Consider the following 13,914-nt stretch of genomic DNA (forward strand, 5'->3'; position numbering starts at 1 on the left):
AATGTTTCGATGGCGTCACATTCATCACTGTTAAAATATTCTAAAGGTAGGTTTATCTAATAACTATTTAGTCAACATGTTTAATTTATGTCAATTATGACAGGTTTTGATAATTTCGATTCCAAATATCTCGAGAACTCTTACTCGTAGCGACTTCTTCCAAGAGACCATTTTTACGTAAAAACGTCATAAATATATATTATTTTACTCAATAATTTTATACAGCTACGATCAAAAAGTTATTACTTTTCGAACCAGTTAAAATTAAACATATGCAGGTGGCGCATTCTACAAGTTAGGAGTCATATTAGAGAACAACATATACGGTCGAGTCGGCCGTAAAGAATCTTTTACGTCTAGGTATAAAAAATAAAAAATATAAGAAATGAGCATGCGTACGTAAACGTTTACGTGTTTGTAGGCCGACTCGACCGTATGCCGTTGTTCTCTATTGACATCACAATCAACCAATTTTCACCAATTTTCATTCAAATATTGATGATAGCTCAGAAATTATTTGGGAAAAATTGAAATAAAAATGAAACTTCTACACCCTGTATCTCCGAAACTAAGCACTTTAGGACATACATTTATACGAACTTTTTTTACTTATTTTTATGCCGCCGAAGTTTCCGGAATACAGTTCGGACCACCCTGTATAGAAATTTAGCCAAGACAACTTCTATCTGATTACACTCTTTTAAATAAAACCGACATATTATCATAAATATTCAAAATTTTATTCAATTTGTATTTTAAATATTTCTAATTAACAAACTTTTCCTTTAACGCTTGTTGAAATCACTTCGACGACAGTATCACCATCATCATGGTTTATCACAAAGGGCATTAATCGAATTACTAGTACTATTGAAGCAAACAATACCAAGTTTGTTAGGACGCTTTCGCGTGCCTTTTTTCTGTCATCATCTGTGGGCTGCGGTGGGTAATTTGGCGGCATTCGTCTCATTTTTCAATCGGTATTTGATATTTAATTAGACTGGGAGCTGCAACAGAAAAGTGATTTTACTTTGAAGTTTTTGTCTGAAAAACGTCATAAATGAAGTATGTAAGATAATATACGGATGTAATAAAAAATGCATTGTATTCAATGAACGTAAAAAAGTTGTTTAAAAAAATATTTACTTATTCTTCAGTAGAAAAATTGAGAAAAGTAGTTCTGTACAAATTTGTAGGTACATATTATAAATAGACTTTAAATGAAGACTACAGTATATCCCCGGATTGTCAATACAGACGGAAAAACATTTTTATTATTGATATTTTTTTTTAAAAAGATACACTTCTATTAAAATGTTTGCTTGTTTGGGAATTGGTTAATCCCGTTTATGCTTTTTCAATTTTTTTATATTTCTCTAAAATACCGTTTTAGAGAAATATAAAAAAAACATGAAAACATGGTAGAAATGAAAAGGTCACATATGACTATAGTAATAGAATTTCGATTTCATTCTTTGATAGATGGTTACCTAAAATATGTGCTAGGATGTATTTCAGGAAGATATTTCAACTTTTACAGGATGACTCAAAAAAGTGTGAGTGGATCGGGATGTTTAATTTTATTATTAGTAATAAATTAATACAAAAAAGAAGTGTTTTCAGCCTTTTTTTAAATATTAATAACACCGCCTATCTGCTACCTGCGCATTCTGCTAAATATTTACTATACTTGGTCTGTATTTACTTTGCTATGAATATCATAATCTAAAACCATACAGGGTGTTCAAAATTCAAGCCAAACTCCTAAAATATAAAATTATTTATCCTCGTTTTTTCTTATATTATTCCTTTGTTAGATAGAAAATTAAAAAACACAGATTTTTTTCTTTACAATATTTCACCATTTTTAACGGTTTCGCAAATATTCGCGTTTTTATCACATGTGGCTCTTTCAACGATAAAGTACCGGACTGATATTGACACTATACCGGGTGCCTCTTAAGTGGTTCACCCCCTATAACTTTTTTATTTTTTCAGATAAAAAATTGAGATTTGGTATATTAATATAAGACATAAATTAGGATTGATTGACGTATTCAATTGTTTACTATCACTTCCTGTTTCACCGGAAATGACTACAACTTTTGATTTTTAAATGGTACCCTCGGTGTTTTGTTGCTTTATTCGATAGAAAATGCCACTCTGAAGAGAATGGTATATCATATGTCAATTTTTGACATTTTCGAATATGGTTTATTTGAAATTGCAACATGCGATTCATAACGACAATTTGACTCGAAACACCAAGTGTGTGGTACCAAATTATTCGTAAAAAAATATGCTAATGAGCCACCCTCGTTCCATTTGAAAAAATTGAGATATGATTAAAAATACAATTTAGGCATCTTTTAACCGGCCAGGATAAGACACGAATAACATTAGATGATCAAATCTATTTTTCCAAGGCTCATTAATTAAACATCAGTATTTTTAACACAGCCATGGCACTCTAGATTAAAATTTAAAATTCAATTTTGTTTTAAGCGAAAAAGTCAAAAGTTGACATATGATATGTAATTCTATTCAGAATGTCATTTTCTATCGAATAAAATAAAAAAATATAGAGGGTGCCATTTAAAAATCAAAAGTTTGTAGTCATTTCCGGTGAAATAGGAAGTGAAAGAAAACAATTGAATACGCCAATCAATCCTAATTTATGTCATATATTAATATACCAAATATCGTTTTTTTATCTGATAAAATAAAAAAGTTATAGAGGTGAGCCACTTTTGAGACGCATACCCGGTATACAGATGATTTTATATTTTAGACAGTTTGGCATAGAATTTTGAACAACCTGTATGGTTTAAGATTACGATATTTATAGCAAAGTAAGTACAGAAAAACTTTAATAAATATTTAGTATAGTTTTGATTTCAGGACATTTCTTGTAGACTAATATGTTTTGAACTTAACATAAATATTTTTAGAATTTCGAATACTAGAGAGACTAATTTTTACATTAATAATTTCTACACCAAAAAATAAATAATTTATTAACAATTATAAACCGTCAAACTCAACATGTCGAACAGAGATAGAAGATTTATAAGGTCAAAGATTATTTCGAAAATTCTTAAAACCCCTAGTTTTGAGCATGCACAAATCAATTTTGTTTTAGCATTAGCCCTACGAATATAAAATATCCCATATTTCTTAGGACCCGTTAGGACGAAGTTTAATGTTAAGGTAGACACGTTGGAAGCATAAACGCTATTATTATAGAGTTCGTTAACGTTGATTCATATTTTTGGGATTAGGATTAATATTAGGGTTAAGATCGGAAGCATGAATTCACAATTACATAGGAATCATAGGTAATAGAAGGGTAATAGTATAATACATAAGTGTTGTAAAAACATACCTATTGCACAGGAACGGAAAGTATTCCATGGTCCAGAATCAATAATAACAAAAGCCCGAAGACAACTATTATAATACTCCAATTTGCTAGATAACAAATATGAAACTGAAAAATAAAATATACTTAATTGTGCGTGTAATAACTAGCAAATTATGTGCAAGAATTTTAAAGAAAACCCTAACCATTAACCATAGATGTGGAAAGTAATTTAAAATTAAACTGGATATAAACAAAACTATTTTCTCATTAAAAGTACATTAAATAGTAATTTCTATTACTAAGTTATCAATTTAGAAAATAATTATTATTATATCCAATATTTTCCGTTTGTGAATGTTTTAAACTTATAAAGTAAAGTTGTTCCAACACTTTCCATAGATAAATAATTAAAATACTGAGTAAAAAACCTGATCACTAATTTGTTTTTATAATTATTCATCAGCAGATAGAAAATCGCAGTGTTTTTGTTTATAACGCTTTAATTATTGAATACATAATTTATTAGAAAAATTACATATTTTTAAAAATTATTTGCAATGTGTAAATAATTTTTGCTTTATAAAAATTACATTTTCTTAAATTAACTAATTTTGTGTAATCCAATGAATAAATATATCATTTTAATAGAGACAATAATTGCAACCTAGGTCTAACAAATTATTTGTCCAAAATCGGAAAGGAAAGGTCAAGATGAGATTTCATTAGCTACAACTTGACTACTGGTAATTTTACACTTCCTTTCAGTTAATGAGACTTCAGATTTCAAGCAATTAAAATTAAGTACTTCGTTAAAAGTAACTTAATGTATCTGCAAATTTTATTCAGTACATTCCAAATTATAATACCTTCAAAATTAAGCAAATGTCAAAAATGTTGTTTGAAAAAGGTTCAAAAGTTGGGGTATAACAGGTTATTGGATGAATTCGTTAAGAGAAATAGTTGAGATTGAGTTTTGATTTTAGTTTTCAAATTCAAAGAGAATCAAAAATGCAAAAGATAATATTATTTTTCCAGGAGAGAATTTTTTTTTGACAACTGTACAATTTAAAAAGTTTATATTCTTTAGGGTGGGTCACAATAAAATTAAAGAGCTTATGAAAATAGGTTTAATAGATACCGCATGATGGAAGAAAAACGGCGTCAGAGATGGCTATGAATTGATCGCTGTCATTTGATGTTTTGATGTTGAATGATCGGTGTCATTTTATGTTTTACAATCTCAACTATTTCTCTTAACGAATTCATCCAATAACCTGTTATACCCCAAATTTTGAACCTTTTTCAAACAACATTGTTGACATTTGCTTAATTTTGAAGGTATTATAATTTGGAATGTACTGAATAAAATTTGCAGATACATTAAGTTACTTTTAACGATGTATCGTTATTTCCTAGCCAACTGAACGCCGTTTTTTTCATCCGGTATAATACAATTTAAGTTTATATATTTCATTAAAAAAAAAATGCCTACATATAACGAAAAAAACAAAATGTTCTAAAGTGTCTAGATAAATGCCACTTTGAAAGTGACAGAGTTCTTGAACCTTACAATATATTTTTCATTTTAGTTTTCTTGTTTATTAGGTTCTGGTTTCTTCTTTTCTCAAAATTAAGTCATAGGCCAAATAAGGAGAAAAGCTACTTTTTTCCATGGTCTTTAATGTTCAAAAAACAAACATTTCGGCCAAAAGCCTTCATCAGTATTAATATTTTATTAATTGTTGTTTTATTTTTCAATTGTTGCCACACAGAATGTCAAAATATTAACACTGATGAAGGCTTTTGGCCGAAACGTTTGTTTTTTGAACAATAAAGACCAGGAAAAAAAGTATCTTTTCTCCTTATTTGGCCTATGACTTAATTTAGAGAAAAGAAGAAACCAGAACCTAATACCCAAGAAGCATACAAAGAACTGCATGCATTCGAGTTGCATGTGCGCATCGGTCAATATCGAGAGAGGCCGTAAATATAATATCTAAAATTCCCCCCATAGAACTGCAAATAATAGAAAGGCTTGAAGTTTATGAGGGTATTGCAAAAGATGAAGCCCGATCTTTCGGTAACTTAGTGAAACGCTGGCAGCAAAAATGGGACAACGGAAAGTACGGACGCTGGACACATAAGCGTATCCCAGACATTGAGACATGGCTACACTCGAAAGGTGAAGTGGATATTATTTAACGCAAGCACTTTCAGGACACGGGTGTTTTAGACAGTATCTCTACAAACGGAAAAGATCCACTATTGATCTTTGTAAATACTGTGACACAGTGGACGACGTTGAACATACACTATACTATTGTTTCCGATGGAGTCAACAAAGACATCAATTCCAAATACGCACAGGACTTGCATTGAATATTTCAACAACATGATGGAAAGTCTAGTCAAGAGCTCAGAATCTTGGGAAGGCGCACCAGGACTACCAGAGAAATAATAGACCAAAGAAAAAGAACATCTTCTTTATGCACTCAAGAAATGCGAGAGCGGTTACCGGTGCATAGAAGGCAAAACGAAGGGAGGAGGGTTTTTTAGTCGGTATGAATCTGACACTACCAAATATCATACAACATCGTTGGTACTGAAGGTGTCTATGCTAGATTCTTTTTTCCATCTCATCAAAAAAAAAACCCTAGTAAGCTAAAATAAAAAATAGATAAACACCTACCATTAGACATTATTGTACGATCCAAAGATTAATAGACATTACCATACGATCGAAAAAAATTGGTGTCACAGTTGGTTTGGAAATGACGATCGCTGTCCGCTGTTATTTTATATGTAAAATTATATAGTATCATCGATCGTAATTTCTAAGCTAAATTGCTGGCGTATTTTTTTCGATCGTACGATATAGAGTATACCCGGATTGTCCCCGGATCCTCTTAGTCCTCTTATTAACAGTTTTGAGACAAAAAGATACTTTATAAAAAAAATCTCATTCTAAAATGGTTAATATGCGAGTAAATAAAAAAATCATAGAAAAATCCAAGACCGCAAGTATCTTGCAGGCCTGGTCTTGGTGTTGCCTAAGTCTTGCACCATCAGTCTTGGTCTTGGTCTTGCAAAAATTAAAGACCAAGAACAAGACCCGTCTCGCTCATCAGTATTGAAGATATATTTTTGCAAATAACTTTTAAATGCCGGTTCCGAATAAAACCAAATTCCAGAATAAGGTACAACTTTAACACCTCTTTAAAAAATTCTAATACAGCTTTTGCATATAATCATCTGGAGAGATAATATTTGGGCTTTTTAGAATTTACACGCACAACACGGTATGTAAAGAAATTTGAAAGAAGGTACGATTTAATATTTTGTGACTGTAAGAGAGGACATTTAGCATTTCAATATGCCACACAAAGAAGGTTCGTATTAAAAAAAGGTAGAGTAACTACCCCTAATGGATAGAACGAAGTGATTTAAAAATACTTGAGTCTCCCTCCCCATCCGTTTTAGTTTTCGGAACCGGAGTTGTTTTTCAGAACTGATGGGAATTTCGGTACTAGCAAATTTTTGTTCAATTATGGTGCAATTTGTCAATCAGCAAGCAAGGGATGGTTTTTAAAAGTAAAATCGATAAAAAATTGAGTTTTGAATGAAAATAATAGCAAATTATTAAGCTGGTAATCAGTCATTAGAAAATTAACACGAACACAAATAAACACAAGCGATGAGAAAGACGTAAAAACATAGGTAGTTTAAAATTTACAGCAAACAACATAAACTAACTTAACTAAATTTGAAAAAAAATCTTACATTTTCAATTAAAAATGCAAATGCTTATAAAAACATAAAATATAACTAATAAATTAATCAACATTATACGAAATAATAAAACAACATATTTAAACTTCAATAATTGCTAATAAACATTAGAGAAACTTCAAAAAAACCTCAGAAGTAAGAACAATAAGAGATAGCAGCACTACTTAATTAGAAGAGTTTGATTTCGACCGCTAGAAAGTACCAAAAAACTTTCACGTGTAAAAACAAATATTTTTTAATCATTATTATTACCGTGTCCCGAAAGTACTGAAAAAAAAACGGGAATTAAAATAATTTCGAGGCCCGGCCCGGTTCTTTGATCTCTCCTGAAAAAACCAAACTGAACTCTAATCGATATGTAGATATGTGAGATGCTCGTGGTAGCAATTATCGTCTACGAGATATTGTCAGATTACGACTTAGAAGAAATAGAAAAAATCGAAAAATTGGGTAGCATAACAAATGAAAGCAACAATTTCCTTACATTCCAAGGTTTAGGCGCGATTCTCACTATAACGTAACGCCACCGTCACGTCGAGCCGCAGGCTTGCCACCACGGTAAGTATTCTTAAATTGCCAACAATTAATATATTCACATTACCCGTAACGTCGCCGTCGCGTCGAGGCAACGTCCACCTCCCAATTACTTCATGCTTTCTGTCGTGATGGTTCAACGTGACGGTGACGGTACAGTGAGACTCGCGCCTTAAGCGATTCACTTTGTTGGTATATCCATAAGAATTAAATAAAAACACGTTTATCGAAAGGTCGTTGAGAAAAATGTTGATTAAAAATATTTGTGCCACTGAAGATAATCACTGCTTAAGATGGTCAATTAACGAGTTTTTTAACCCTGTATCTGACCTGTTTGACTGTTTCCTTTTTGCAACTTGTATGATCTCTCTGTACAGAGTGAGTCAACGATATGGAGTAAACACCATTATTTCATTTGTTTCGAGGTTGACAAAAAATGTTAAATGTGAAAATTATAGGGAAGGTTAAGATACCCATCTTGAAAAAAGTGTGGAGGATAAACACAATGGATTTGTCTTTTTAAATTCAACAACCTATTTTTTATTTTATTCGTTTTGAGTAAAAATATATAATTTTTTTATATATATTGTATCTCAGAGAGAGTGGCAAGTCTAACACACCAACTGTCAGAGAAATATTGCCTGCAAGTGGTACAAACATACGATCCAACATCTAGTCGCTCGGACGATGAAATAGAAGAATTCTATAATGTAATCAATCAAGCATTGGACAGCAACGATAATAGTAATTTCAAATATCTAATAGAGGAGTTCAATGCAAAGATGGGAAAACGAAAAGAACAAGAACAACAACTGGGAAACAAGGCAAGCTCCTAATAGGGTAATTAGGAATGAAATTGACTTCATTTTAACTAATAAGATAAATACAGTGAAAAATGTGAACTTTCTTACCAAGTTTGGAAGAGGAAGTGACTACAGACTCGTCAAAACCAGAATAGTCCTTGACATTCGACTAGAAAGACTAACATTTATAAGGAAACCAATAACAACTAGAGTAAATACCAACAGACTAAAAGAAAGATCCAGTAAATATAAACACATAGCTGCTAGACAGCAGGCTGCCTGAAAAGGAAACAAACACACAACAGGAGACTGTTGTTATGGACACTGTACTAAACTGTGACGTAGTCTTAGTTGCCAATAATTCTGAAGAAATACAAGCACAAATTAATGAACTAAATACAGCCAGCAATAAAGTGGGTCTCAAAATGAATTTAGCAAAAACTAAAGTAATGTACAACAAATTATTGGAAAGAAAAGACATTCTAATAAATAACACAACACTGGAAACAGTAGAAGAATATATATATTTGGTATAACTAATACACAGCTCGGGATCAACATAGGTAGCTTAAAGCTTGGTAGCTACTAGCAGAAATCAACACAAGAATTAAGTTAACATCGAGTACTTATAGAAGAAACTCAATCCTATTCAAATCTAGAATGCCATTCTATCTAAAAAAGAAACCATTCGACCAATGTGTACTGCTAGTCATGACCTATGCATGCAAAACCTGGACGCTTAAAACAGACATCATAAAGAAACTGCAGGTCGTACAACGTTCAATGGAACGAAATATGCTGGAAATAACCAAGAGAGATCGTAAAAGAATACAGTGGATATGACAAAAACCCAGGTAATAGAGTCATCTTCAGAGTCAAATCCCTCAAATGTCAATAGGCACAACACCTGGCAATAAGAACGAATAACAGATGGACCACAAAAATTACAGTATGGTACCCACAAGGAATTAAGAGACCTAGAAGAAGACTGAACCTGAGATGGGACCATGGTACTAGAAAATTAGCAGGGATAACTTGGGCCCGCTTAGCCAACAAAAGGCAACAGTGGGCCCAAATACAAAGAGAGTATATAAGGGAGGCTACACCATAATTAGAAATGGTTGAATAAGCTGAATATGATGATGATGATGACATAATTTTATGTTGTTCTATTGAATTTTTTGAATAGTGTATATCGTAATAGAGTGGTAGTGGAACAGATCAATTAAAACAGAGTCAATAATGGCAACGCACTGATTTAACAATGAAATAATGATAAACTAATATCCTCGATCAAATCAAAAATAGATAAATAATCCCAATAATGATCAATAATGACCAAAAATACGATAAATTAAAAAAAAAAAAGATTTTTTTCTTACATTGATATTGCAAAGACTCTTTATTTGAAAGAAAATTGCCATTAAGTATATTTGTGCAAAGCTAAAAGAATCGTTGTAAACTTGAATTTGAATCGTATACTAATTGCGATTCAATTACTGTAATTGTGTGTGTGCAAATATCAATATTCCTTTGTCAATTCCTCGTTGCAAAAATCGTCTAGTCTGAAGAAAGAAATCAATAAATATGTACAATGGCCCACCCAGCGAATGTCTGAAGGCCAACAACTATATCAATGTTTTTGCATATATTAATACGACCAGAAAGAAAATCGAGCGAATAAAAAGAGTTAGCCAATAAGATGTATGAATTAGTGGTGTTTATTATATCATTTTTCCAAATCATATTATAACATAAGAATGAATTCGTGAATTAACATTAAGTACTATATTATGATGTACCTGGAGGTTCTAATAATAATTTTTAAAGATAATTTTTGACGTTAAATAGGGGGTCAAAGTCCATTATTATGAAAATGAGAATTTATAATCAAATTTCAATATAAAATTGTTCGTTAAAGTTAATATCCATAAGGTATGCCTTTAATTTGCCTAGAATGTAGAATATTTAGGAGGGGAGTTAATCACCGCGACCTTATACAGATCTATTGTGTGTTTGCCTTTCTTGAGTTATAACGAGTTATAACTCATCATACAGTCTCAGCGCTTTAACAAATGCCAGTAACAATTTTTAGCACATGTCTGTATATTTATAGCTCAACACATAGAGTGCACCATAAGCCATTATAATTACTGCATGGTAAGACTACTTGGTGGCTCTACAACCATTAGTACAGCTTCACTGTATTTTATATTTTAAGAGTGGTTCTGAGCAGTATCCAGTAATATTCCTATGCATGCAGCGTAATTCTAAATGTTGAACATTTCCATCTTCTCATTATAGTGGATTCTAATTATTTATCTATTATATAGATCTATTGTGCAGAAATGCAGTTGTGGACTGTATTAATTTTAAATTTTTGTTTGACTGGTCTTATTTTATCAATGTAAATTACGTTAATAGCTGGTAGAAACCGCACAGAGAAATGAGAAACCTGCTCCTACCTTTAATGATCGTCTCAGACAGCTTCAGAGGGCCTTTTTCTCGATCTTGATCTTTTCAGCGCTAATTTTCACACATACACTAACATGAATCGTCTTTGAAGGGATTTAACTTTTAAGTTCAGACTTTCGGCGCGTACCGGTTAGCTCTGACCAATTTCGTCGTACGACGGTTTGTAATAGACTGTGTGCTACACTTCCTAGTGTTCGGGCATGCGTACACTAATATTGCAGGAAGCAGATATAAGTGCGGCAATTTTAAATTTAAAGAGATTAAAGCAATTAATCTTAATCTAAGAAACTACATAAAAAGAAAATAATTTTATATAAAATTTTATACAAAAGTTTCCTTAACATCTATTATATCTAAATATTAACTATAAGGCGAGATGGTATTGTATAATTGTATATGCTGCCATTAATGCCAACATAAACGAGAAACCCTGTAAAACACACGAAAATTGAACACTTTGTACATTATTAATCTACTGGTATATTCTACAGCTTGTACCGTTATATATGGAAATAGTATTTTAGTATTATTTAAAATATGTTTTGTATTTTACTTTGAACAAGATTAAATTTTGATGCAATTAGATATTGATATAATTATCTTTAATTTCAGATTCCACGACCCAGATGTAAACTCAGAACATTCCTATTTATATGCCTAGTATTCCTTATTTTAGTTCATATAGCCAATTCTGAACGGGAAAAAGGTGAGTATTTTAGAATGGTTGAAATCAGAGAACAAGCTAATTCGATGAATTATTGTTTCAGCTACCAGAAGACGACTTAGGCGACCTGTAAAACCTTTGTCTCAAAGGACATCCAGTTCTAAAGACCAGGATGTATCACCGAGTGTAACAAAATTGCGCAGGACTAGGCCAGGGCATAAAAGAACATCTGACAACGCTGTAAGCGCTTCTAGTAAAACTAAAGATAAGGATGGATATAAGGTGGTGTGTTACTACACCAATTGGTCACAATATAGGTAGGTTATACATATTGTTATGTAATTCTGATATAAGAAAACACACTGGTGCGATCACGCCCGCGATCAAGATCAGGGCAGCGTAACATGAGCGATCATTCTGGCACACACCAACGCGTTCACGTTCACTGCCGTACCTATATGTAGTGCGCCATCCTGTAGGTATACATAGGTACAACTGGTTCCAATAACATTGAATACGATTTAAAACATATTTTTATTATGTCGGGCAGTATATTCTATGATACCAGTCCCCCATTTCTCTACTCATGTCATGCTGACATTCTGAAAAATTTATTTGCCACTTTGTAAAAAGCAAAGTTGTTTTTTTCAATGTGACAGTAACCTTAACATGTCGAAATACTTGACACATAAATATACACTGCTCAAATATTCGAAACAAATGCGTAAAGAGTCGTATTCATTTTTTTTGGATCCAAAAGGGGACATACAAAAAATGACAGAAATTACAATTTCCCTGCGAATTAAAATTACAAGCACATCTATGTGTGTGTCACTGTCATGGATCCCCTTGTTAGACAGACCGAAGAAGACCAATTCTGCGACGTTAGTCGTGTTATGTAAGATTGGTCTGGTATACATCTAGATATTTGCTTTTTTGTTGTATTCTTGTTTGCCAGGAGCTCAGTCTTCTTTTTTGAAGATGTCAAACCCTTATAGTATAATAACTTTTTTCCTGGTTGTGCCTTAAGAATTGGTTCATTAAAAATGTGAATTATGTATACCGAAAAAAACATTCTTAAATATTTACCTACAATATTTAAACTTAAATAATAAAAATGTATTCATATGTACTATCCAATCCAATTGCAACTCCAATTTTGTTTCAAAATTTTTATTTTTAATTCTATTATTTTTGTAACTTGGATCGTATAAATCATATAGAATTTTGTGTATTTTTACAGCCTTAATTAGCTGCTCTGTTAACTCCATTTCTAAATTGCAACAAAAAAGACAAAACACTATATACACAAAATAAAGGAAAATTCCTATCAGTTGGGTCGCGATCACGCGATTAAACTCGACAAGTTGAATCTGATCGCCACCGCAGAATAGAACGCTGCCAGGTCGCTTCGTCTCCAAAAGTCGATCGCGCCAATGTGAAACGGCTCATATTATGTACTCTTCACTCTTCAGCAACTTTTGGCCGCGGCCGCGATCGCACCAGTGTGCGTACAGCTTAAGTCTAGGACTTATTTATGTTATACTAGCAGTTCATATAAACAACTGCTATAGATAACAACATTGTACAGTCCGGTATTTTATTATTTTTTAAAAATAAATTTAGTATTTGTGTTCAAAATATACGAATAGCCCATCAAAATTACTTCCGGTTTCGCAGGAATTCGTTCTCAGTAGATGGGTTACAATAAATATTACATTTACCGTTGTACGCAAGAGTTACCTGGTTCCTAACACAGTTATTTGTAGGATTAGATTCATTGGCCATTTGGAAGGATCAATCTGGAAGATCTTGTCGATGATTGTCTCTAGCTTGTATTTACCTCGTCTGATTATCATTAACTTTATAATGAAATGGGCTTCTTTCTCGATTATTGCTATTCTGAAGTTGCCCAGAGCAGCATATCCTTAGTTTGTTAGGAGTATAGTCGGTCCAACGACTCAGGAAAAATTTCGACGTGAAAGGACATACAAAAAAAAGTGGACATACAAAAAATGACAGAAATTACAATTTCCCTGCGAATTAAAATTACAAGCACATCTACGTGTGTGTCACTGTCATGGATCCCCTCGTTAGACAGACCGAAGAAGACCAATTCTGCGACCTTAGTCGTGTTATGTAAGATTGGTCTGGTACACATCTAGATATTTGCTTTTTTGTTATATTCTTGTCTGTCAGGAGCTCAGTCTTCTTTTTTGAAGATGTCAAACCCTTATAGTATAATAACTTTTTTCCTGGTTGTGCCTTAAGAATTGGTTCTGATC

At 32.3% G+C, this 13,914-nt stretch overlaps 1 protein-coding gene across 1 annotated transcript in view; it reads left to right on the top strand.

Annotated features, from left to right (window-relative positions):
* Nucleotides 1-13,914, top strand: part of LOC115874312 (probable chitinase 10) — a 90,180-nt gene that overhangs the window by 36,866 nt on the left and 39,400 nt on the right. The window contains 2 exon segments of the mRNA XM_030889417.1: nucleotides 11,578-11,671; nucleotides 11,733-11,946. Of these exon segments, the coding sequence (XP_030745277.1) occupies nucleotides 11,578-11,671; nucleotides 11,733-11,946 (308 nt within the window).

The sequence above is a fragment of the Sitophilus oryzae genome, unplaced genomic scaffold, assembly GCF_002938485.1.
Source record: "Sitophilus oryzae breed Bouriz unplaced genomic scaffold, Soryzae_2.0 scaffold_1274_pilon_pilon, whole genome shotgun sequence".
NCBI classification, from domain to species: Eukaryota; Metazoa; Arthropoda; class Insecta; order Coleoptera; family Curculionidae; genus Sitophilus; species Sitophilus oryzae.